The sequence below is a fragment of the Chamaea fasciata genome, unplaced genomic scaffold (genome assembly GCF_029207755.1).
Source record: "Chamaea fasciata isolate MVZ Bird 193981 ecotype frontalis unplaced genomic scaffold, bChaFas1.0.hap1 SCAF_2, whole genome shotgun sequence".
NCBI lineage: Eukaryota > Metazoa > Chordata > Aves > Passeriformes > Sylviidae > Chamaea > Chamaea fasciata.
In genome coordinates this window covers 55857585-55885214 of record NW_027094087.1, presented here as the reverse complement: position 1 = coordinate 55885214, position 27630 = coordinate 55857585, and the positions used below count along the sequence as shown (strand labels likewise).

General features: G+C 39.7%; 1 protein-coding gene across 2 annotated transcripts in view; it reads right to left on the bottom strand.

Moving 5' to 3' along the window:
* Positions 1–388: 388 nt before the first annotated feature.
* The window catches only part of EPSTI1 (epithelial stromal interaction 1), a 47651-nt gene continuing 20409 nt past the window's right edge, over positions 389–27630 (bottom strand). Inside the window, exons 6-11 of one of the 2 annotated variants that reach the window (XM_066176222.1) lie at positions 24877–24950; positions 13650–13743; positions 10379–10462; positions 7579–7652; positions 5555–5652; positions 389–495 (exon numbers count right to left, since the gene is read on the bottom strand). In XM_066176222.1, coding sequence (XP_066032319.1) covers positions 5565–5652; positions 7579–7652; positions 10379–10462; positions 13650–13743; positions 24877–24950 — 414 coding nt within the window. In that variant the 3' untranslated portion in view covers positions 389–495; positions 5555–5564. The remainder of the gene's footprint in view (positions 496–5554; positions 5653–7578; positions 7653–10378; positions 10463–13649; positions 13744–24876; positions 24951–27630) is intronic. The other variant, XM_066176223.1, reaches the window with a different exon arrangement.

Below are 27630 nucleotides of genomic sequence, written 5' to 3'. Positions count from 1 at the left end.
AGTTGGAAGAACACAGCCCACGGCAGTATTGCCTTTCACTCAAGAACACTTAAAGTTTACTGAGTCACCTCCTGCACTTCCAGGCACATTCCTCAACTGTTCAGGTTTATCCAGGCACAGTCCATGAGGCAGAGAACATGGCTGTAGTGAAGTTTTAGCCTAAATATCAAGGCACTCCCAGAAGATGCCTTCAATACCATCATCAATTCTTATTACCTGCAATACATGTTCTGTGATCCTTTACAAAAGCAATGTTTCAGATTAGGTATGTGCCATTGCATGGCCCCCAAACACAGAGTTGGAATGCATTTATTTTAAGATCCCTGCTCATATTGCTTCAAAATTAAACTACGTAAGTTGTCATAATGAAATGTCAAACTCAAAGCTAAATTAATACTGACATTGGTTCTAAAAAGAAAAAACAAATTCATTAAATTCATTAAATAAATTCATTATTCTTATCTTGTTCCTCCTTTATTCCAAGTATTTTGATTCCTGGATAAAAGAAAAAAAATGCATTAGTACAGTACAATGTACAGTGTGCACTACAATCACATATTTATGCAAGGAATTATGGTCTCTAGTCGCATAGAGCTTTTTTGATTATTTGAAGCCCTTTTCAAACTTCACTTAAAATAACAACGAAACCCTTCTGCAAGATTCCAGTCCTAGCAAAAAACATCTTTGATTTTAATTCTAAATAAATAGCAGGATGTATTAACTCATGAGATAAACACATCTTGCTTCTGCTGGGAAAAAAATCTAGAAGTATTTCAAATATTTTCAGATACTTCAATCCTTAACCTCACACAGTTTGAAAGAGTGAGAAGTTCCTTCTGTTCATGCCCAGATTGCCACTATTCTCATTTAGGATGAGATTCTCAAAGCAAAGAATGATTGAGCTCAAGATCAAGGCAGATGAAACATATCTGCATATGATGTTTGACAGTCTTGCCAGAGGTGAATCACTAAACTGAGCTATAGCATGACTGGACCTACTCATCTGAGGTCCCTTTATTGATGCTGATACTTCTGCTAAGTAGTTTCTATATTTTCTGCCAGGAAGGACAAACATGTTATTCTCAGTAAAAGGAAAAAAACAAACAAATAAGAAAACAACCAGTCTTAGGAAACAAATTAATAACCTTTTCAACTCAGATTGTTCATTGCCTAACCAAGTTAAAGCTCAGTTAGCAAGACACATTATTTACTTAAACAAATGTAACCATTGTGGATTGCATTTTGGAACCTTCTTGTACAAATATTCTTTTCTCAATATTCCCATGTAAAGTAAACACTTTTTCTTTGTTTTGGGAAACCAGCATTTTTAGTGCAACTTGATCCTTCTGAAAGTATATTAAAGGCAGATTGTTTACAGAAACTTGTGGCATGCATGCTGGCCTAGTGACTTCAGGGCCCTTTGAGCATTTTTTGCTGTGCAACAGTAAACTTCATGACTTATTCTCTCTTCAACTGGTCACAAATGGCATAAATCAAGTGCTGGTTGAGACTCCAAAGAAACTTTCCCATGGGTCATGCTGCAAGACTAAACAAAGTGCAAACCCACAAACCATGTTTATTTAAAATAGTTTTATCAGGAAATCATATTTCCTCAAAACAAATTTGTGCAGCATCTTACTAAATTCCTGTTCTGCACATGGGAAAGGAAGAGAATGGGGTTTCCTGTCCCACTACACCTGTGTATTCAGGGCATAGTTGCTTTCCACAGCAAATATCTAGATTTATGCATCTACTGAAAGTGCAGAGTCAGCATTTGAGGGAGCATTTCTTTCTTATGCATCACACTGGATATACTGGAGACACGAGACAGGAAGATGTGTCACCTTGACTTCTAGATTCTGGGTTTGCTATGGTGCAGAGAATTTCAGCAAGACAACTTGTATTTCATTAAAGAAGTGCAGACCTATAAATTTCATATGTTCACGATGTGTCCTCTCCCCATTTACAGAATAAACAAAAGGGTACTTGACAGTGCCCCATTTTCATGCAAAAAATTAAAAGGTCTCTGTTACAGGCTTGCATTGCATTAGCTTTTGGTCTCTGCGAATCTCTGCATACTTGGATGCGGACAAATCTCACAAGGTGGTAAATAACAAAATGTGCAACTGTTTTAAAGTTATTCTTTTTTAACCACAGAAGCTTTTTACTCATCATTTGTGCCATAACAGTGAACAAATACTATCTCAGTTCTAAGTCCCAGCTGAGTGACGACTAAATCAGGAAGAAATTCTTTACTGTGAGGGTGGTGAAGCACTGGTGCAGGTTGCACAAAGAAGCTGTGGATGCCCCATCCCTGGAAATGCTAAAAGCCAAGTTAGTTGGAGCTTTGAGCAACCTGGTCTCATGAAAGGTGGTCCTGCCTGTGGAAGGCGGGTTGGAACCAGATGATCTTTAAGGTCCCTTCCAACTCAAACCATTCTGTGATTCCATGACATGATCTTATTTATTAAACCTCGATACCGAAAGGACAAAGGTTATCCTCCTATCCTAGCAGGTTTATCCTTGTGTCAAAGGCAGTGCAAAGGGCATTAAAACTTTCTTGATAGCATACAGCAAGACTCAGGGCTTTCTCAAGGGTGCAATAGCTCACAGATAGAAGTGGAACTTCATTATGTTGTTTTCCCATTAAAAAAGGAAACTATATATCTACCCAGAGAGTGCCCTGCTATCTATAATCAAAAAGGCAGAAAAAATTACATTCGTTAAGATCCATCTTGATACAACAGCTTATAAATATTCCTAATAAAACACAAAATGTCTGGAGGGCATTTGAATTAATGAAAACTGATTTCCTATTGCTTAAGGGACAATTGGACAATGTAACTTCTCTCCTGCCCTCTGCTCAGACATACACAATATATTCAGCCTCCTCCCCTTTTCTCCACGTCTTCTGTGATATCCATGTCCCTTTCTGAATCCCCTAGCCCCCAGGAAATCAGGGCAGAGCTGCAGCTGCTCTGGAGCTCTGCCCATGCTGATCTGCCAGAAGGCTGCAGTCAAACAATGCAGAGAATGCACCACCCATCAGAGCGGGCACTGTTTTAGGCTGTCTCCTATGCTAGTAACTGCTTTTCACAAAACACACAGAAATTTAATTATCTCTGAGACTTATAATCCCTCTCAAATTTGGCTAAAATTGGCCAGCAGCTGGAAAACCTTATTACATGCAGACAGACAGTGTGATTGTCTAAACTTAATTTCTTTAGGAAACCAGGCTAATAGAACTAACAGTGAAAAATAGAGCAGGTACATCAACAATAGAGCCCAACATTCAGTTTCTGTTGTGTGAAATTCTCATGACTGTAAAGAGTTCAAACACAAAAAACAAAAAAACAAAAAAAACAAGAGGGAAAGAGAATAAATATTTCCTCTTTGGTGCCACTGCACAGCTGGAATAAGCTCAAAAATTACCTTCAGGTCTTTACTTTGGGAACGTTTTTAACTTCTTTTAATCTTAATATATAATATGACCTGTTTCAGTTAGCTCCCTTTGAATGTAAAATGCCAGGCTGCAGACTACATGACTTGTAAGCCCTGCCTGGAGGTCAGATCTTTTTGTTTAAAATCCCAAAGGAAAGGAGAAGAATCTTCATATAATCAAAGACACTAAGACTGCTGCCTCTAACCTATCTTTTGAGAAATTGTTTTTCTTTCTTGTACCTGTTACCAATACTCGTTTTTTACTTCCTATCCATTATGATATTTTCTTTCATAATTTAATCTTTTCCTGCTCTGTTTAGTCTTCAAATCTCAAGTTATGACATAAAGGAAAAATAGATCTAGCATTACCCAACAGAAGGCAGGCTCCTTGGGAGTCATTAAGTAAATAACAGAGCAAGAGATTTATCACTTCTATACATGGTGTTTTATTGCATTAGTGTTGATGCATTCTTTGAATATATATTAAAAAAACCCTCACATGGATTGGCTGCATACATCACAGAGTCATCTGATGTTAAAACTGTGGCTGGGCTGAGCACCACTCATTTGTGGTACCAACCCCCATCCTGTCAAAGAGGGCATGTGCATCTGGCTAAAGACAAACCTCTGCCACCTCTGCAGACAGTGGCAAGGTTTCCAGGGGTGAAGGCAGGTGCTCTGATGGAGACGCTCGAGTAAGGAATCAGGGATCTTGACTGTGTCACATATTTCCCTTGGAAAAAGTACACAAATGGGGATAAAAGACAAAGTGCCCTCATTGCCTTTGTTAACCAGGCACCATCCAGCAGACTTTACCTTTGGCACTTTCACTGTGTATCAGGTGGCTGTGTCCTGCCTGCAGTCTCTAATTCTGCTATCTGCAGACTTGCTGTCTTCAGGAGGTGGCTCAGGCCTGCCATACACTGTGCTCACTTACTCACACTCTTTAATTAGCCTGGACATCTGTATCTTGGTTTCCATCATCTTCTGGACTGCCTAATGTGTTTCAGATCAGTAAAGCTGCTAATGTCTGCTCACGGACCTTATGGGAGATTGAGCTGGCACGTCCTATCTCCTCTCACCAAGACCAAGAACTGGCACAAGCCCAGGGCTTGCCCAAAGCTTGTAGTGATGAAGACACCCTTTGCCCACTTCCAGTACATAGAAAATTCCAGTAGCAAAAATATCTGATTTTTAACTATGCCTTGACTTTGGAGATGCTTGAACAGAACTCTTCCTGGAATTCATTGGCCAACATACACATCCTCACCAACTAATCCAATTCGTGCTTTTATATTTTACCAACTAAACACCTTTCTCTACACTGTCACACACACTAAATTCTCTTAGACTCTCATCATTTTGCTTCCTAGTCTTCCTAACTCTTCCATTTCTGTACTAGGGTCCTTTCATCAATAGAATTTCAACCAAATGGAAAATTCCATGATGGGCAATACATATAATTTTATTTTTTTTTACACTGAAAAGTGCAATTCTAAACTACAATCACATTAATGTCTCATTGGGACAGTCAAAAAATGAGTGGATGTTCAATATATTACGGTCAAGGTATCTTTTCTTCAAAGAATCCTTACAAATACTGGTTTTAAATCAAATGTAGTTGAGTCTTCTTGTCATAATTTTATATAGATAAAAAAAGGAACAGCTATGCATGGAAAGAAATAAAGGTAGATAGATAGATCAATAGATACAGATATAGATATGGGATTTTTTTCCCCCTCCAACTTCAATATCATATTGAAATATTTACAGCATATCCAAGCATCTTTCATTTAAAGATTTTTAAAAATCCCTAATGATTTCACTATCTTTGTTCTGAACTTAAGGAAGTACCTTGAATGTGGCTCCTTGCAGTGTGTACCTCGCATGCAAGGCCACTGAGTTTAGCTGCAAGAGCAGCTGTTCCTCCCTTCTCCCATTTGAACAGGTTGTATTTTAGATAGAATTTCTTCATGACAGGTATTGAGGACAGCCAGCCAGGGCTCTAAGTTCTGCCTGGCAGGCTAAATACACACAGACACACAATAGTTTCTAGAGAAAATTCAGCATTTAAACAATCCCATTGCTTCTACATTCTGTACCAAAAACTTACCAAGGGGCCATTATTGAGGTAGTCCAGTACATCCAGGGTTGTAGATGTTATTAGGCTGTATTTTGTTCTGGAGTCGGTCCAGGAAAGCATTATTTACCCTTAAAGTACAATAAAAAATGAATAATGACTGAAGGCAGCTGAGAAGTTCACAAACTATTGAAACTTAACATTCTGTGAGTGGCTTTCCCTTCCCATCTGTGCAGTGCCTATCTTCCCATATTTTTCAAGCCTGTGCTGCATAACCACGGACAGGTATGAGATCAGGTGGATTTAATTTTCAGTTCACCAGATGCACCCCTATCCTGCGATTAGCCTGCTGGGATTGAAAGACACACATTGCTGCTGTGCATAATGCACCAAAATTCTCCATAGAAAGGTGACCTGTGTACCACCACCCACCTTTTTAGGGAGGCTACATATTTAGACAATTCATCTTAGATAATCTTTCAGCCTTCAGTGAACAAGGAAAGTTTCTAGAAGTACTGATTTCCTAATAAAAATGAAAAAACCCACTTAAGCTTGTTACTAATAGAGACAATTTATGCAGCTGACAACTTTCTCTTCTATCCAGCTCTGAAATTCTAGCATTTCCTTGCACTGCTCTATCAATCTGGAAAGCATGGACAAATATAGACACAACTTTTCTCAATCTGTTTTAAATATTTTCACATTGGGATTGTTCAGCATGGAGAATAGAAGGCTGTGGGGTGACCTTACAGCAGCCTTACAGTACCTAAAGTGGGCTACAAGAGAGATGGAGACAGACTTTTTACAAGGGCATGTGATAAGGGGCAAGGGAGAACGGCTTTAGACTGAAAGGGGGTAGATTTAGATTGGGTATTAGGAAGAAATTCTTCACTGTGAGGGTGCTGAGGCACTGGCACAGGTTTCCCAGAGAAGCTGTGGTTGCCCCATCCCTGGCAGTGTTCCAGGCCACGTTGGATGGGGCTTTGAGCAACCTGGTCTGGCGGAAGCTGTCCCTGCCCATGTCAGGGAGGTTGGGACTAGATGGCCTTTAAGGTCCCTTCCAACCCAGATCATTCTATGATTCTCCAGAAAACTGTTTCTTTTTCCCCTTGATTACTGCTTAGGACTGACACACATGCTTAGACATGACTGTTGTTTTAATATTTTACAGTGGTGTTTGTAAGAATGAGATAAAAAGCAAAATACTGGGTTATTTCTGTCTAGGGAGATGAGATGGTCTGAATCAAAAACCCTACATTGGCTTCTGTGGGTAATTATTTTGATGTCTTTGATAGAGAAAAAAAAGAAATGAAAGCAGTCTTAAGAGTGATTGTCTACCAAAATATTTTTTATATTTACATAATGATTAGAAAAAAAAAAGGAAACAAATGGTGTTTTTACTTTTGAGCCTGAGCATTGTTTCTCTTTACAAGCAGAAAACAAAGCTGAGAATAAAGCTGTGCTTCAGGATAATGAAAAGTCAGTTAAGTAACAGAAGTGGAAGATGAGAACTGTTGAGCACAGAGAGGTCACAGTAGGGGGTGCAAAGAAATGCAGCTGCACAAGGCCTTGCTGCACTGCAGGTTTCATCTGAATCGATATCAAATCCCAGGTTTAGCTCTGTCTGCTAACCTCAGAGACAGCCAACAAAAAGACACAGCATGGACAAAGTTGACCATTCTAAAATAAATAAAAATATTGATATAAAAATAAAAATATATAGACACCTAGGTTCATATACAGATACACAGATACCGCGTGTCCCAGCTGAAGCTACAGTACAGTAGGCATCCATGAAACTATTAATAGTTTCTATCCTATGCTGTATCCTATGCTGATAGGATAAATGAAGTGAGAAAGGCACTCCGGGTCATACTGCATACAGTAAGCAGTTGTAATTATGGATATTACTGGCTCATTTGAAAGCAAAGCTAAACCAGAGGTGAGGTCAGGGATCCACATTGCAATAGTCTTCTAAAGCATGAGTGCCTGCAATTTTGAGGCCCATTCCAGGTGGGAATTCAATTGGAGTGTATTCTGCATTTTTTGCATCATACCTCCTCTGTTCATTTTTAAGTGCTCTTGTCCTGGTTTCATCTTCCTGCTTTTGTTTCAATTCCATTAATTCGGCCTGGCAATGATAAAAGTGAAAAAGAAACAAATAAACAAACTTAATTAACATACTTATGCTGCAAACCTTATTAATTCCACATGATGTTAACCTCAGTTAGAGTCAGAACTACTCTCACCAGCATTTTACTTATGCGACAGCACTATGTTAAAAACTGAGTTGGTTTTCCTGTCCAGCATGTGGATGATTTTTGTTTGTGCCTTAAAAAAATGGGAAGTTACAGGATCCAGACATTTAGATTTAAGGGGGTATGGCAGACACCAGTCATCTTCCCCTTGTCCCAAAATACAAATTTGAATTTCTTGGTGGGTCCAAGGGTGGTCAACAGCCAAAGTCAGGAGCAGAAGCTGCCATGCCCACAGGGTAAGAAGGAGACGTCCTTTGCCTCCTGCCTCTACAGAGTGCAAGCAGAAGATGAGATCTGGGGTATGTGATACAGTGTGTCACTTCCAGCTCTCTGGGGCTCCCTTTATGGTTAGGAAGGTAAATGGTACTTGTTGAAAATGGTGTGGTGGAAACATATACAAGCTCCCAGCATTGCAGCAGACTCCCAGCCTTACATAGGTAAGATATATAAACAGTGTCAAAGGGAATTCTTTCCAGAGGAGAGTTTGCTCCTGCAATTTTAGCCAGAACTGTGAAGAAAACACAATTGGTATGACCCTGGTCTGTATGCATGCTTGCTTGTCCATCTCCTCCTGCCTGCAATGCACCCAAGAAGTTGCAGATCTTTCTGCAAAGTAGATTTGGCTTGCAAGGCAAGGGGGAAGGCATAGGAACAGACTGATCTTTCATATTTTCCATAGCAACTGCACAGCAGTAGAAATAGAAACTAAAATAAAATTATGTGGTTAGATAAAAGCTTCAATAACTGAATGGAACCACAAGACTTTTCTTTTTTTTGAATCAATTTAAGTGGAACATTAAGTAAAAACTATGCAATAAATGTATGGAGAAAATCAATAACTGAGAATGTGTTGTGTATCAATATTTGTCTAGCCCTAAAAGAAGAAACAGGATTAAGAAATAAAAAAGCCAACCTCAATTTTCACTATTTTAAATAACTATTCAACCTGAAAATTAAAACTCAGTATCTGGCTTTCCAATATGCCGACTCCTCTCTTGGAGTAATGTTCTGAAATATATTGTGTGTATATGATGCGGTGTTCAAAGTGTACTGAAAATTTCTAAATCAAGCAATACATACTAAAACCTGTTCTGAAGAAAAAAAGGGAACTGACAATACCTACACGTTTTATAGCTGCACTGTGCTAGGAGGTACACACAAGACAGAATTCACAATTACATTAATAAATATTAGTCTGAAGTAGAAACGAGCCAACACATATATCCGAGGGACAATTATTGGAGCCCTTAAAATACATATTATTTACAGTAGGTTTGTTGTAAGTAGTGCATTACTCTGAACAATAGGTAGCAGCAACTGTGATGGCAAGGAGACCTTGGAACCACATAGTAAACAAGAGCAGCCTTAGAAGCAGGCAACACCTCCTTAGCAACCCATGGAAATCACTAAAGAGTCTACAGCTCTACACAAGTCCCTTAAACCAAACCCATGAATTAGCAGCACGCTAATTTACATCTGCAGTTATTTTCTCTTTGGAAGGATCCATGTACAGACTACAACAGGAACCAGCCTTACAGTCATCCAGGCTGGCTTTCAAAAATTCTTCCTCTGTAAAGGTTCTTGGAATAAGCATACACCTGATGGGATAGCAACTAAGAGAATCCCTTTTGCCCCACTTTTTTTTTTCCTCAGTAACATAGCTGTTACAATACTATGAAATGAGGACACATCCTCAACATGTAAAGAGAGATATCCGTGAAAGGGGGTGAGTAACATCTCCAGCTCTAGAAGAAACTCAGTGCACAGAATTTGTTGTGCTAAAATTCTCCTGCTGGGGAAGTAGCTTAACATTAATTTGGATGTTAGTAACAGCAGAGGCACAACAAGTGGCTCAGCACTTGCTCACATGTTTTCAAATTATTTGCTAGATTTTCAAGTGCTGCCCTCCCTATACCTTTACAGTCAAACCTGCAACCAAGACAGGTAACTTTGCACAGTGCCATCACCTTTGATAGAGGAACTTTATGTGGATATGGTACCCAAATCTATACCAGAGGGACTATACATTTCAGGCAATGCAAGATGCAAATGCTGGATGTGGAGTTCAAAGTTGAAGTTATGGCATGCCTACTTTTCAGGCAATTCAAAACTCTTTAGTTAGGCAGTCAGCAAGGGCACAGAGAGGCGTACTATAATTAAAAGCAAATCTGAGCATTTCCACATCCCCATTTGAAAAAGCAGGGCCCATGGCCCTCAATTGTCTAGAAAGAGACAATTAAGAGAGATCATCCTTAATTTCTCAGTAAGACGACTTCTGCCTGCAAGAGAGTAAAGTGCTTTCTTTAGCCTATGAAATCGGTTGCCATGGTCAAAAAACCCTCTGCACATTTATTCAAGTGGAGAGGTGAAAAGGAGCTCATTTTCCAGATGCAAACAGCCTTGAACTCAGAAGATAATTGTCCTGTCCCTGTTTAAATTTTACAGCTAGACTCATCTCTCTCACAATATTTGAAAACAGTGACGGAATCACTTTTGCTAAAGAGAAGTTCTGTGCATAGGCTACAAGTAATCAATGTATTTAATTGGTTTCACAGCATGCAAAAATGATACAATATGCAAAGTGTTAATGTATAATTACCTTCCTCTGTTGTTCTTGCTTCATTTCCTCTAATCTTCTGTTTTCATCCTCTCTAAGAGCTTGCTTATAAGCACGGCTTCTTTCCTATTGTTCAGCAGAAAATAAAAATATATCGGTGTGGTGAGAGGGGGGCCAAACTCCCAAACTTTACTCTCAAATTGTTATATGGGTAATTAACAAACACAAATGGTTGAATGATTCCAGTTACTTAAGAAACAGATCAGTCTCAAGCCTAGAATTTAAACAAGAAGTGGCCTAAAGACTCTCAGTCATTCAGTTTGGTTGAATGTCCACCTGTGCATCACACCCAGGCAGTCACAGCAAGTGCTATTCTATGTCCCAGTGACAACCATAAACATATCCTAGAAGTCAGAAAACACAGTTGGAATATATCGTAGTGAGATGGGGTATTCTGGGAAGAAAGAAAAGTAATGAAAATATTACCAAGATAAAAAAGCAGAATGGAGGCCTTGTAACAGAGGGGAATACAGAATTTTTTGTGGAGGTAGGGCAACAGGAGAGATCAAACCTGCTATTATTTGTGAGGCATCAAGAAAATTGAAAATCTGAACGAAACATTATGAATAAAGTAATACCTGTGCAATAGGTTTTCATTACAATAACTAGCCCTGGTGTTCCACAAGTTGTAATTGTTTGTAAAAAGCTAACCTACAATTAAGGTCTTAGAGGATCCTTAGGATGTTATACACTGGAACTTCTACTGTAAGGTCTTTGAGCAGGCACATAGTGTAGCACACTAAAAATGGGCCAGTATAATTTAATACAAGAATTGTGCATGTTTGACTTTAGTGAGGAATTTGTCACAGGTCTACAGAATATTCCCAAAAATTGAAACATGTATGCAGAATGACACCATTAAAACAACAGGCACATAATTTGCTAAAAAGACTGAACAAAGAAAGCAATTATTAATAGCTCAATTTTGAGCTGGGAGAAGTTGCTACATGTGTCCAGGGAGACTCATTCTGGGTCTGATATTATACATTACTCTCTGTAATGGCTTGGAGAATTGTGTGGAGAGTATGTTAACCAAGTTCGAAGACAATAAAAATCTACACAGGATTGGTCACACTTTGAAAGCAGGATTAAAATTAATTATGAGCTTGATTAAATAAGCAGGCCCAAAAAGTCATCAATGACAGAGTCACTCAAAAGAAGTCAAATTCATTCATGGAGGTGAAATAACATTTGGCAAGGACAGCTGAGCTAGGTGTGCTAAATTAATATCACTATCCAAGAAATGATGTGATGGAAAAACTTTGATCTGCATCACATTGTCCCAGAGTGTTCTCAGAAAAAGATTTTCAAATTTTAAAAAATCACATACATGTATGTATATTCCCCCTTCTGGCATGCATGTTAAGCATGTCCTAAGCTTATCACACTTCACTAATGCAAATGCATTGTTCCTAAATCTTTTAATTACTCCAAACAAAGGACACATTCAAGGTAACATCCAAATTAGAGTCCTAACTTTCCTACTGGTTTAGCATTTTGGTGCTGCGCCAAGTTTATTTAGACAAGAAGTCACTGTTTATGTGCTTTGGATTCCTGGCTCAGAGGCTGTGTCTATGCCTATAGACCGGAACTCATCCAAGCTGGTTGGGAAGACTTTGCTAACTGCATTGCTGCATTACAAACAAGTGATTATATGATTCACAAAGCTACAGAAACACAGCCACACAGAAGACAAGTATAATGTCAGCTAGTACTAAAGAACAGTACAGATAAATGATGTATTTTATCTGCTTGGACACTAGCGGAGTGAAAAATGAACTATGGCATATAATTTGGCACAGCTTTTTGAGAAACCTGTCAAAACATGGAATGAGAAAGCAACACATAGGTAGGTGAAGCAGGAGGCCAAGGCTAAAAGTAGGACCTGTACAACTGAAAGAGTTCAATGTTCCTCCAGCCATCCACCCACTTCTGTATGGGTATGAAGACAGCACACCAAAATACTGAAATCCAAGTTAGTCGTGGGGACATGAGCTCACTTGTCTGCACAGTTCAACGCTCACACCATATGAAGGCTGTAGAGCCAGGCCTTCCCTCCCAAAGAGCTCACTCCCCACTGGAGTGTTGGATGCTTCAAGAGGGAGGTAGAAGTGGTTTCAAGACATCTTTTCTCCCTTTCCACATCCTTTCCTCTTGGTTGTTCACCCAGGACTACAAAATACAGTCTGAAAGCCACTCTCCTGCAGCTGACCTTCTGTCCAGCATTGCTGGGCAGAAATTGGCACTTTCTAGCTATATATCTGCCCACATTTGCTAAAATGCCTTTAGGGTTTTCAGAGATACAAGACATCCTGAAGAATTAAAGGGGAATGGAACCTATTTTCCATATCACCTTCCCTTTTCATGCAATGAAAACCAGGAAAGATACTAGAAGCAAGACAGAGGTGTCATATATCCTGTTGGCAGCAATTTCTATAAAGGGAGGATTTTTTCCCATTTCTAAGGCATCAGAGGAAATATGGAACCAAATCTTCTTGTTACTCAACAGTTGGTGCTCAAGGCTGTATACAACACAGGGCTGCCCAGATCAGATACTTCCAAACTTCTGCTGAGTTGCTTCCAATGTTAATTTCTGTCCACTTGGCTCCCTGTTCTCTATCCTTCCCCAATTAGAAATCTCCCTGCAGGAGAAATACTTCTCTCTCAGGGTTAATACTCCTCACTGAAACTTTTTACTTTAGTTGGAAGGGTTGGTTTAGACATGAAGAGACTAATTGTATGTGAAAAAGCCTCTTAGAGTCAATTAGAATAATGAAATTGAAGCAATACTTTATCTATTTCCTAATTACACTGATACTTACTGGAGTAGTTCAAACTGGGACAAAGACCCCCAAGCAGTGTATGGAATCACTTTTAGGATGCAGTGAGAAACAAGCTTCTCTTTTGACTGGATTTCTAATGCAGTAAAACATCAGCTGACATGAACTAATTGAGATTTCCTAAAAGCTTACCACCAGTGGCTGGGTGCAGGGCATACTTAAGATTGTCATCTAACCTTAGAATATAAATCTGGTTCTCATTTATCAGAAAGAGATCTGTGAGCAGTCCTCAGCTATGTAGAATACCCTGCCAGTACAGAAGAGACAAGGCAGGCAGTCTCATTCACCCAGAAAGGCTCCTTGGTACTCACTGAGTTCTGTCTCAGCAATCAAGCTCAATTAGGATATTCTAACATTACACTATTGACAGCACCTGGAAAGCAGATAGAAAATACAGCTACGGTTTTGCTTACCCATGCTGTAGATCCTGGGCCAGGATTAGCAATCTGACAGGAATCACTCTTTGGCAAACCCATGTCCAATCTGTTCAGTAATTCATTGGTTTTGCTATGAAGAAATTCAATCCAAATAGAATTGTTAGTGCATCCATAAAAATAAACACAGCTTTTTATTCCACCCTTGGAATCTAGCTAGACGTTTTATCATGTGTCTGCTGAAAAACATCACAGGTAGAAAAAAAAGGTTAGGGAAACAGACAAATGGGACCGAGGATACAGAACACCATACTGTGGATAAGATATTTGCTGGGATGATTCTTTAAGCAAACAGTTATGGTCATTTGCATATTTGGGGTGCACAGTGGCTATGCTTTCCTCATTGTAAAGCTCCTATAAAGCAGACTCACATACCACTGAACTTCATAAGGATACAACTGCTTCACTGAATTGTTGTAAAACCTTCTACAAGATCTATAAATCTCAGCTAAGCACTTTAAAAGATTATTTTCAGGAATTTTCCTTCACAGTTAATACAATTCAGTCTTACAACAAATTACTTTATCAAGCAGAAAGGCTTTCAAGCATTTTGTACCATTGAAAAAATGCTTGTCTTTAGTTAATGCACAACATTTTCATTTCTTATTCTGGCAAGAGCAATTTTCTTTTTTCAGCTGCATGCCTAATAAACCAAGAATTTCAAAGTAGCATCACTTTTCTCAGTTTTGACCAAGTACAATTAAACTAGGTCAAAAACAAAAACAAAGAACGTGAGTTTGTGCTGCGGTGAGGATTCAGTTTCTTAACCTGCGCTCCCAGGCATGTATATTGAAGTCTTTTCTCACTCAAAGGAACAGAGTTAGAGGAAAGAAGCAATTTTATTTCTGTGTACATCTTTGGAAAACATGAAAGCACTGAAGTGAGAGCAGAAAGAGTGCTTCAAGAGATATTGAATGCAAAGATTTACTCTTCTCACAGGGCAACCAGTTAGCTCTGTGTGGGAGAAGATGCCACTACCAAAGACTTAAACTTGGAGAAAAAGCCTTGGCTGCTGAAGAGTGATTCTGATTAACAGCTGAAACAGACTACCAAGTATGTTTTTATATTTCACTCCATGATGTAAAACTGTGAGTAAATACTTTATTGGTAAAATGTCCTACTGGTCAGTGAGGAATGATACATTGAGAAGTTGGGAAAAAGAACAAGAAACCACAAGTTCTCTGCTACTCTACACAATACAAAATGTTACCGCTTCAGGTACAAAGTACTGGCTCAAGTTCTAGCAAGTCAAGCTTTTAGAGTCTCACCACTCCCAATTCACTCCCTTTTCATCCACTACCTAGATAGTTAACAGACCTCAGACAACGCCCAATAAAGAAAGAACCAGATGAAACACTGTTTTCCCTTATCTACAAAGTACCTGTATATAAAGGCTGAACAAATTAATAGTCTTCTTATACAAGTGTTAAGCACTAATTTTTTTTTTCCAATAAAGATGAGTTATTAGGTGGTAAGATTGCACAGAACAATTTTGAGAATGCTAGGATTTAAGTTACAGGTTTTGTGTTTCTCTACCTATGCTAAAACTGACCAAATAAGAATTTATTTCCACACCAGAAAGACTAAGAACTTCTACAGAAAATCTGGAGTATAATTGAGAAGGTTGAAGCTCTGAGAAAAATATGTGGCAAATTGGTGCTATACCTAGATGCCCTAATTCCTTATCAACAGCAAGAGAATGGCATGGAGTATGTGGAATTTCTCATTATTTGCATGGTGGAGGCCACTGAGTCCCCCAGATCAGCACACTGATAGGTGAAAAGCTTTCTCAGTTTTAGTATCAGAAAAGACGATTTCAAGAGTGGAAGCAAATAATGTTCCTCACCAAGACTGTGCACTGCCTTTGAATAGAGAAACACCCGACTTCACCAAATTGAGTAATACAGTCACGAAGTGGTCCTATCAAAAGAAAGGGAGTCACATTTCTGAGTTTTCTGATGAAAGACAAGTCAGGTCTTATATATGTTAATCTGTTTTGTGTCATCTCTGTGGAAACCCAGCAATGCACCTAGGATTGCCAGACAATGTCTGAATGGTATTTTTTGTAATACTAAACCTGCAGTCATAGCAATGCAGAGCACAGCTTAAACCAGGCTGCACGGAAAGAGAGATTTCAGGGAGAGGACTATTCAGTTAATGTTCTGGAAAGGAAAGTAGTATGTCCAGAAGGAAATCAGCATATCAATACACAGTCGGACAGTTGAAGCAACCATCTAATTCACTTGCTTAAACTTCAAGGGCTAATCAAAAATGCTAAAATGTGTTCCTTTAAACTTGGTAATGTTAAGGAAAGAAGAGCATGAGACGAAGAAATTGATTTGAATACAGCAGAATCCTGATACCCTTCAAACACAGCTAGGCAAAAGGAGATACAAGATTAAGACCAACCAAGAAGGCACCCTCTTAATATTCTGCTTTCCTGAGTTCTGACCCCTAAGCATCAGTCTGAAGAGAAGAGAATCACTTATATTCTTGTTAAGCTAGAGTGATCTTATGAGGGTATTTTGTCTTGGTAGCCCTGTCTCCCATTACACCATTGGGAAAAAACCTTTTGCTCTGCTAATTAAAAGAGCTTCATCCCATTCTGGTGTGTTTAATAACACCAAGCACTACTCTTAGCATGAGAACTCAGCATCCATAGTGCAGTAACTATTTCTGGAATAGTTTTGACCTGTCCCAAACAGCACTTTCGCAAATAACTCCTGGCTTCTGTCCAGGAATAAATATCAATCACAGTTCCCAACAGGCATTTTAGATGCTACCACACTATTTTGGGAGGTAAAAAAGTTTTCTAGCAATGGAAGCAGGCACTCTCAGCCTGTTGGCCTCAGAAGTGACACTTTCAATTTATCAGTACAGATGCAGAGGTGGGGGAATGAAGCATAGTACTGGATTTGGGGTCTGAATAACTCTTAAGAGCTGTCATGGAAAAATACTAACTCTGTTGCCAGGATCATTGAGTGATGTGCAAGAAGGGGCTGGTGCATGACAGTAGAAATCAGTCCATGTTGCAGATGCTCTCTGTGGGGCCTTGGATATACGGCTTTACATTCCACAGCGACTCTTCAGGCAGAGTCCTTTTTTAAAAACTGCTCTGCAAAACCATTTATTTGAAGCTCAACAAGCACGTGCAAAGTGCAGAACCGTGAATTTGCTAGGTGTTCCACTGAGAATGGTATAATTCAGGCAGCCTGCACTCACAAGCTACTTGTGAGCCCACATGCATTTCTTACTGTTTGGGACCAAATGCTGCCCACATTCCCACTAGGGTGAGATGAGGGGATGGTTCTAAAAGCCAGAGAAAGCCAAGGTTCCTCTGACCTGTGTAGGAGTTGACATGCTCTAACAGGGTCACCAGCCCTGACAGCTGAGAAGCAGAGAGCTCCACAGTTGACTCCAGAATGCAACTGCAAAAGATCTGAAGACCTACAATGATCTCATTGCAAGATCCATGGCCTAAAATCCTCTGCAGAATAAGGTCTTCAGTTTTGTGGGTCATCTGCTTTTAACCACTGTCACATCTACAAGGATAACAAAAGTCTTGAAATAGATTCATCCTTAGGGACACGAATGAGGACATGGACTCAGGACCCACCATTTTCCTCCATCCAGGAGTCACACAGCACCACTTGCTAAGATTTTCATTTGAGAAGCTTTTCATTTGTTCCTCTCAGAACAAAGGCAGAGAGAAAATAATTTTTCTGCCTATAAATAAAGTTCTCAGCTTTAAGTCTTTTTTACAGATGAACATTAAAAATGCATTAATTAAAAAGGCTTCTTGTAATCTCCATTAGTTCTTCCCAATGGAACCAGTGGCAATTAATTCTTTTGCTTTAATTGATGGATATTGAAATGCCAGTGTACCAAAAAATATACTGGCTCTTATGCCAGTACATTTGGGGGAAAAAAAAAGAAAACAAAAAACCAAAAAACAAAACAAACAACAACAATAACAACAAAAAACAAAAAGGCAGCACAATACTTTAGCATGTATCATAAATATATTTCTTTCTCTTAACAATTTGTAAAAGATAATGGCCAATTGTTACTACTACTGAAAACAAGACAGCTCATGAACTTGTTTACTCAAGCTGCAGGATCTCCACCGTTACAATTCTGCTCTAATGAACATACACAAGTATGCTAAGAATCATTCAGAAATAGTAATAAATAAAAATCAAAAAAGAACCCCAAAGCAGGTAAATCATTATAGTCATGGTAAAGAAGAGGCAACTTGAGCAGTCACTAAGACCACAGAAGAAGTTGTATGACATGGACTCATCAGCTTCCAAATTAATTGCCTGTAAGCAGTGCTAAAGTGACATTTCACCATTTTCTTCCAATTCAGCTGGAAAACTTAGAACCATGCATAATGCATATATAAAGTTAGTTTCACACATCTACCCAGAAGTTTCATGATAATTTTTAAAAATAGCAGGACTCACCCTCTCAAAAAAGAAAAACAATCCAACAACAAAAAACTCAACCCCAAATTTCATTCAAGACATCTTTTTTGCAGCACCAGCAAGTATATCTGCAACTTCTTCCCAGTCCAACATACTTAATTGGCTAAGCATAACAACTTCCTCAACTTTTGCAGAAATTAAGATCAGTTGCATAACCCTACAAAGGTTCATGGTGGGTGTGTTTTCACTGATGCCCTTGTTTCTTCCTCAGTGAGAGCTCTGCTTTGTGCATTGCCACATGCATCTTGGTCAGGCATTTGCTGTGACCCACAAAGTAGGTTGGCTGGTACTGGGGCCACTGGCCTAACAAACCAAATGCTAAAATAGAAGAAGCTCTCCAACACTTTCTTGGGGGAAAGATGGAGAATGAGACTCCAAAGGGAGGTGTAGTTGGGACTTTCACTACTGAAAATAATTTGGTAAAGGGGGAGTGAAGCCGAGAGGCCAATAATACCATTTGTGAAAATAATCCCACCAAAGATATGTGGCTTTTTCTAGTTCACAGTTGCACATGCTTCCTCTCACATGCCCTCTTCTTTGCAGACAAATACCACAGCCAGTTTACTCATTTTAAATAAAGTCAGAAGGTTACAAGCAACTACCCTGCCTCCCAAACCTGGACCATGACAAGGGCAAGGTAATAAAACCACGTCTGTCTGTCAGCAACAAACATGCCTCCAACTCCACAGGGATCATGATTCTCTTGTACTTCAATTCTCACCCTGAGCTGCCGGACAGAGTCCACCTTTTGGGTAAGAATAAAAAACAGACATCAGCCATGTGCAAAATAGCCAGCACTAACTGATCATTCCTGTAGTGTGTGTAGGTGGGGGACTCATCTTTTGTTGGAGGCTATATGGTAAAAAATTACATGAAATTATGAACACATCAAATCCATGTATGATGTTGATGGCTCTACTGCAATGCCCTGTAGTATGAAGAAAGGCCATTCTTTGCATATTTAGTCCACCTGCTTTCCAACAGAAATCCTCCCAGCAGCCACATACCGAGCTTAATACAGTATTTCCAGACTTCACTGGCAGTAACGCAAGATCATGGTGCAGATGACTTGGACAAGCCTAATGATAGTTATCAAACACTGCTATCTTTGGCTAGGAGGATTTCTTGTCTGCAAGTTCCTGAGCATCTGTTCCTGAGTTTGAGGATATGAATAAAAAATGTGGCACTAGTTCATCTTAGGTATAGGACTTCAAGGAAGTATAAAAATAAGTTGTTTAAAGAAAAATAAAAAGCAACCTTCTCAGCAGAATTATTTTCATCATTTCCTACCCACACTCAAAACTAATCTATCCTCACAACCCAGCTCCTTTTTTTGTTTCCCTGACAGGATGAAATAACACAGTTTGGCTATTTGTTCCTCCCACCAAGTTATCCAGTACTCCTGGATGTTATTTTAGATGTAAGTTTCATTTATTATCTGAAGTAATAAGCATAAATCCAGTTTTAAGGAAAATGCAGTTTTGTATAAGTCTATTGCATTCCATTCTGTGTGCTCCATCTGCATGTGCAATCTGCTTCTATATTTTCAGCCAGCTTGCATGGGCAGATTAATGCACACAATTAGGAAGCAACCTCACAGGCGTTCAATAAACTGCTTTCATTATTACACTCAAGAGAGTCCCTTTGGATGTCTATAAAAGCCTAGTTTTCTGCCTGTTAGCTAAATAATTGACAACGCTTAAAATAATCAGGAGCAAATGAACAAAACCAAGACAATTGTGGTGAAAATAAGCAAACAAAGGATTCTCAAGGCTGCAAATGCTTCTTGTGTGAGCCCTCTTTCATTCTCTTTAGCAACTTGTATTAAAAGTCTGGTCAGGTTTACACTTGCGCTTCTGTGGGGAAAATTTGTTGCCAGCCTGCTGTTTGAACCACACATCATAGGGGACTGAAAACTGGCAAGGACACTAGCATTTATTCTGTAAAAATTGATAAACAAATAAAAATTTGCAGGTTTTATTCTCCTGCATTTTATGACTTTTGAGAAAACTGCTTTGGCAGGCAAGTGTATATCAGCTTGGTTTGGTGAACCTCCTGCATTGTGTTTGGAATATGCACTCAGAGACACTCTGGCAAATTCTGTTTCCAGCTCCAAATTCTGAGCAGAATATATTGAGTGAGCACATGTACCCGAGTGCAGCAGTGCCAGGAATTTTTACAGGAATACAACCTTCACAAAAACACAGGCATGAATATGCAGCAAAGTGAAAGATGAAGTGACACAACAGTCATCATGTACTATTAGAAACTTACCCTATTTTTGAGACTGCTTTTTCCGTTACATAAATAGGTAGATGGCTATTAGAAAAAGAGTGGAATCCATCCAATTTCTGGAAAGTTGAATACAAATATAATAAAAGCATTTAACCAGAGATCTGGGCTAAAACCACATGTGAGACACCCTAAAGTTCAGACAGTGATTCACATAGCCTGCACACAAGACTCTGAAAACAGCTAGTCATGACATATCCATCCTCATTACTGTTTAAACGACAACTGTAGTGAAATAACTAAAGAGATATGTCCTGAAAAGTCCTGTTGCTTGTTTCCTTTTGGAAAGATGAGCACTCAGTTCTTCTCTTGTCACTGATAAGCAATTGCAAAGTATAGACTGACTACGCGAGCCTCCATTACCTTTTAATGCCCTCTGATAGAAACACAATCAGGCCAATAATGCCAAATGCATCCAGGATACCATGACTCAGAAGGAAGGACTCCATTTCATGTATAAGGAGTTTCTGGTAAAAAGTCAACACATACTGCCCATTTTCTAAATCTGGCATCTGCAGAGACAGAACTACAGCAACACTGTCACCACATGTGCTTCTCCTCTGTTAGTAAAAACTACGGTAATCCTGCCATGCAGCAACTTCTCCACCCCAAAGTCTGCTCCTGTGTGCTCCTAAGGCTTTTAATACACAGCTACTTCAGGAGACACCTTGTGAGTTTTCTTCTATTTTAGTCTCTGAACAAAGCCTAAGTCCACAGGGGTCAGAGGTGGACTGATGCCAAAATAGTGAGGCTTGCAGACTTTTTCATGGCAGTCTTCATGCCTGTCTAGACTACATTCTCACAAGACACAAACACGTATTCAAGCAACTGTCGTAACAGATACAGCTGACTTTCAAAGACCTGTTGTACACAAAGAAGCTAACAAGGCTTTCAAGAGATAAGAAATAACTATACTCTGTACACTGCACACAAGGTTACAGACAATCTTTCTTTTTAGCACTCACTTCATGTTAGACCCTTTGAAAGGGGATTTCAGTGAGAAGTTCTTGTTTTTAATAGTGACAGGAATTTAATCAGAAAAACGAAATTCTGGGCAGCATCATATTTTATTGTCAGAGCATGTAAATGGCATGAGAATCCTAATGCTTTTCCTTATCAAATAGAAGCGGCACTTCATGCAGGAGAGGTACTGATTGGGCTGTACCCCTTAGAGGCTGATACAGCTGGAGGTGGTGATCAATTTTAAAAGGTTTCCCAGTTAATGAGACTGCTGGTAGGCATTGATCTCCTCAGGAAAATTGTGATGTTGCAGCTACAGATCTTACAGAGGACAGACTAACAAGGGAGCTTATCTTTTGAAATGGCTCTATAGGCCATGACTTTGCAGAGGTCACTCATTATATGCAGCACGTGACCTTCCTTCCCCCCTCTCCCAGCAAGCAGAGGAGATCAAAATACTCCAGCAGAGACAGTGAGGAAAGGGGCACAACCTCATATTTGTTCTCTTTGCCTCTAGACGAAGGGTCTTAGAGGAGGGAAGTAATGAGTCACTCATTTTTGCATGATAGGCAAAAGCACATCTCTAAATACCAAGCACTTCTATATGAATCTGTCGCTAATAACCAGCAGTGCTTCAATGGAGTTACTTCACAAAAAATCTGAAATGTCACACAGAAGCTTTTCATTACTCTTGGATGCTGTGCTCCTTAATGCCAACATCTCTTAGCAATGCATCCTCAACAACCTCCAGTGGTACACCCTCCTCTTCATAAGCCCAGTAGAGAATTCCTTCAGACCAGGAAATGCACTAGTGTCACTGTCTGCTGTGGAATACATTCTGTGCAGGTAGCTCAGTATCCAGCTGCAAGTTGAGCTCTGTGGGGCTGGAGCCTGAGCACCAGGCAAAAGGCCATGAACTGCCAAACTTTTGCCTAACAAAAGGGCCTGGGGACCTGTCATTGGCCAGGGAAATGGACATTGGGAGAAAGGACAGGAGCTGACAACCCCCAGACTTCCCTGGGCTTAGACTGCAAAGGGATAAAAGCCCAGGGGTTCCTTTTTTCAAGGTGCCTCCTTGGAAGCACCAGCTCAAGCTGCTATTTTATTATTTAGTTACTGCACCATGATTAAATTATTTTAAGTATCTGGATGTCTGAGACTCTGCAATGGGAAACCTGAGGTTAAACTGATAGGGAAACCTGTTTAGAACCTGGTGTGACTGTGTGAGCATGGGGGTGTGGCTGTAAAGGGGTCTCAGCCCCAGCTCAGGTGGTGTGAGATGACTGACAGAGTGGCTCCTGGACAGTCGGACAGGCAAGTCCACAGCATGCAGTTTTGCTTAACCAAAATTCCATTCACTGGAGGTAGTTTTTCAGCTCACTTCCTCCAGATGAAGTATCTACAGGGCCCTCTTGGTCTATGTTCAGTACACCAGAACATACAAATAATGTTCTGATAGTTAAACTCAAGCAATAGAGCTTGAGACTCAAGCGATGAGTCCATCTTCACTTTCAGTTGCATCAGAGATGACACCAGCTGAGTGATCATAAGGCTTTCCTGAATCAGTGGACAGAATAGCTGCCAGGCAGTGCCCAGGCAGCCAGAGCTCCTGCACCACTAGGGGACTACCTGGCTGCTCACATAGAATCATTTGTGTTGGAAAAGACCTCTATGATCACCAAGTCCAACCATTAACACAGCACTGCCAAGTCCAGCACACAAGCATTTCCTTAAGCATCACATGAACATGTTTTTAAATACCACCAAGGATAGCAACTCAACCACTTCCCCGGACTGCCTGTTCCGATGCTTGGCCACCCTTTCGGTGAAGGAATTTTTCACTTGTGACCATTTCCTGTTTTCCTATGTTTCAGAGGGTTTGGGCCTGCTTTTGCAAAACCAGATTTACTTTTAATGGAAAAGAACACTCAACAGCAGAATCCATTTCTCCCCAAGCAAAAAAAGGCACAGACAGGGAAGGTGAAGGGAAGAGATATGTGTCATTCATAACTGAATATGCCTTAAGATAAAAAATCAGATTAAACGGGAAGACAAGAACCCTGACAACCCCCTGAGGAAAAGCAAGGCCCATAACTGAGGACCTTGCACTGCAAAGCTCTGATGTGCCTGTTGTTGATTTAGGCTCAAAGAGAATCAAAGCATCTAGTCTATCAGAAACAGGCAGAGATCTAAAGTTGTGCAGTCTTCAGAATTCCTGAGGAATCAAGGGGGGTGTATGTGTGTGTGTGTAGGCACCCACACCAGGATAAACAGCAAGCCAAACACCAATATCTGCAGGAAAATACTGGCAACAAATTAAGGGAAAGAGCTATGCCTAAAGCCAAATGGGAAGTAATACAAGGAAAAATACAAGAAAAGCAGGAATCAGTGACAAAGCACTAAAATGTCTGTACCTTAGAGAAGAGACTCTGGGCAAATGATGAAGGAACTGGAGCCACTAGCATGGGACAAAAGTGACTTCTTTAAAGGTCACAGAGGAGGGTAAAGCAATCAATCAGGCTAAGAATACAGGTGAGTAATTTCAGAAGCCAAAGATAAAAAAGGTAAAGGTGACTAGACAGCACTGTGTGTTAATTATGTGATAGAATCAGTTTGGATCAGTTAAAAACAAATAAATGGTGTAGAACAAATGGGCAAGGCAGAAATTTCACTGCCAATGGAATTAATTATATCAGGACTTAGGCAGTATCTAAATCTTACATTAAAAAGGTATTATTCTTGGGAAACAGGTCTTTACAACAGACTTCCACATTTAAGTAGGACTGTGCTAAAAAGAGGAACTCCTCATTGTTTACATGTGCGTTAGACTTCTTTACTAATCAACAAAATGAATGGGTGGAGATGTAATTTAGATTCTGTTTTGATAATTAGTCTTGGATTGAATGATTACATATTGATTCAGTTAGAGAACGAAAGCACAAAGTCATTTTATAATTCACAACTTTCATTTCAATGTGTATGTTTTAGGAAGCTAAGAGAGGGCTACAGGACAAAATTTCTCACAGAATAAAGTGTGGAGAGGGCTTGAATATTTCACAGAATCATAAAATCATTGAGGTTGGAAGGGCTCTCTGGATGTCCTCTTGTCCTACCCTTTGCTCAAGTGGGGCCGCCTTGAGACAGCTGCACAGAACTTCTGAATATGGTAAAGGATGGAGAATCCACAACCTGCCTGGGTAACCTGTGCTAATGTTCAGCCACTCTCAGAGTAAAAAAGTGTTCAGTAGGAACCTCCTGCGGTTCAGTCTGTGCCCTCTGTCTTGAAGTCAAAAGTTTCAAGTCAAAAATTGAAAAAAGATAGCAACAGAAGCCAAATCTTTCCTGAGCCCCAAACCAGGAAAAAAATGCAAACAAATAAGGTAATACTAATTAAAAATGTAAACAAACAAAACAGAAGGACAAGTAGATATAGGAATTTTAGGTAATAGGTTTCAAATTTTGCTTACTACTTTTGATCTTCAAGAAGCATCTCCCTTCTTTGCATTTCTTCTTGTCTTTTTTTAACTTCAAGTCTCTCTGCCTAGAGGATTAAAACCAGGAAAAAATACTTGAGGTTTCGAAAAAACCAAAAACCAAACATCAATTATTTCAATTGCAGTATTTCAATATTTTGGTTTTTAAAAGATCTATAGCAGTTGGGTACAGAAGTGACCCAATCTTAAATTTAAAGGTACTCACTCATGAACAAACATCTCCTAGTCAGGAGACCTGTTTAAATCAGAAAGTGACACGGTGCTCCTAGTATCCATCTACCCAAAAGGCCTGGTGAGCATTAACAGCTGTCATGTCACAGCCCTGCTGGGGGACATCTCGGGGTGCAACTGATGCAATCTTGGTCCTTGCAAGAAGGTAGAAGACCTAAACCCCTGCACCAAAGCAAATGCTAGTCCTGTGGCACTGACAGCGCAGTGATGTGAGTACATGGAGCTCACAAACCAGACCTGCAGGAGCGTTAGGTACTGCCCAGTGTAATTAATACATGCTAAGATGGATGAAAGTGGGAGACATTTGTACTTTACCAGCGTTCTTCTGCTTCACATACAGGATCTGGTGCAAGAGCCAATCAAATCCTTGACACATAAAACTCCTCTGTAAATCTGGACACCACACAAATTACTAAGTCCTTTAATATAAATTTGCACATAATTTCCAAAGGAAATATCAGTTAAGCTGTCCAAATCCCAAATTCAACTAGAATAAATTATTAAAATAAAGCAAAAAAAAACCTAGAGAACTTGCTGCAACAGCAGCAACATGCAGTTCAAGTTAAATTCCAATGAAAAGGAGGCCAGCCAAATTTTTGTTTTGGCTCACAGGATGCAGTTAGGTCCAGTGGGAAGAGCAGTTAAAAGGCAGTTCAGTGTATGAAAAGCACAAATTAGAAGTGCCAACCCGAGATTTCAGCCCACTATATTTTGAACTCCCACTGGAGTTGGTGGGGGGATGCTCCAGTAAGAGCTCCAGTAAGAGCTCCTGGGAATTGATCACAACAACTCGCATGTGGAGCAAAATACAGCCTCGAACTGTCACTCTGCTCATTGCCCACCCTCAAAATGAAAAAAGGTAATTGCTTGGTAACCCAGCAACCAGACATTGCTCTGAACAAAGTGCCCTGGAAATTTCAGACAATACCTTTCAGAGATGAGAAGGGAGGTGTAGGTGATAATGGCCCCTTTGGCCAGAGCCCCAAATCAGGGAGAGAACACTGTCTGAGCATAGGTACTGTGCAAGGACAGGGAGGACAAGGAGGGGGAAATGTTTAAGGGGGTAAGGGGTGTTAAGAACAGGGCTGAAACCCCAAGTTCCACAATCTTCTTCCTGTCCTGCAATGAAAAACATTTCAGAAAAATTACAATTCTACTGGCAGTTACTCAATTACTTCGCCTTTAGCAATTTCAGGATGCATATTTTTTAATTGGATAAAGAATGACTGTCTGAAAGAGATTTGCAAAACAAGCGCAAATTTCTCCTTCGCATGCATTGGATTAAGAAAAAAAAATCCTTTCAGATGTCTGCAGATAGGAAAAAAAGCCACTATGTTGTGTGATGATATAAACTGCTGGAAGGCAAAAGACTTAGAAGCTGTTATTTGGAAAAAGGCAGTGAGAAATAAACAAAAGGAGGAAGGCATCTCTGAATAAGATATAATGTTGCTCACTCATTTGACATGCAGAGTCAGTGATAGAACCTATAGAACTGATGCAACTCAAAAATTTAACCAAACTGTAGTAAGGAGCATCACTACACAGTATGGGTGATTTTAGAGTATTCAGAGGATATATTGTTTGCTCCTAACCTAGACACAGATGATGTTTTAGGAAAAAAACCCTCCCACTCATTTGTGCAGCTTCACAGGTTACAGGAAAAGAAAGGAAAGAGGTGGAAAAGAAATCTTATGGCTTGTCAAAGGTGATGCAGATACCCTCAAGACACCAGCCATAGCTCCCAGGCTTCTCCCCAACACTGCCCAATACAGCAAGCTGATGCCTTCACCTCTGAAAAAAAACATTGGATGTGGGATCCACCATCAAATTGCAAGGCTCCTGAAAGTTCAAAAAAAGAAATTCAAAAAGTTCCAAAAAAATCCAAAGCTCACAGGACTTGTTGTGGTCTAGCCCTTAGCTAGTGACATCTAGAGAACAGTGATATTAACTTTGATAAATACAAATCTTCAGTATCAACCCTGTCTTCTACTAGAAGAAAAAAAATAAAGAAATATCCTGCAGCTATTCTACCACCAGACTGGTATCTGAAGAAAACTCCACTATCCTGAAATTACTCACTTGTGGCTGGCATGACTATTTTTTACTCTGGAAGTTTGGCCTAGGACACCTGCTTAAGTATGCATCCAAGTGACAGGCGACAGGACGGGGACATTAACTAATGACAATCTATCCATAGACATTGCCAAAGCACTCCACATTTGGCACCATGTTCAAAAAGCCAAGAGTGGAACAGCTGTGATATTGAAGGTAAACATGTTGAAAAATGTTAGCAGAAGGTCTGTAAAGTGCCTGGTTTTAACAAATTCCTGAAAAAAGACCTCTCATGCTGATTAACACAGTAAAATTAAAGAGCACATGATTTGATAAAGAATAAAATGAAATTACAGCTTATCCTAAATAAGACAGTTTCTGAAGATGGCAGGGCTGTTTATTACATAATGTAAAAGAAAAAAATGTTGCATGCAGTAGAATTAC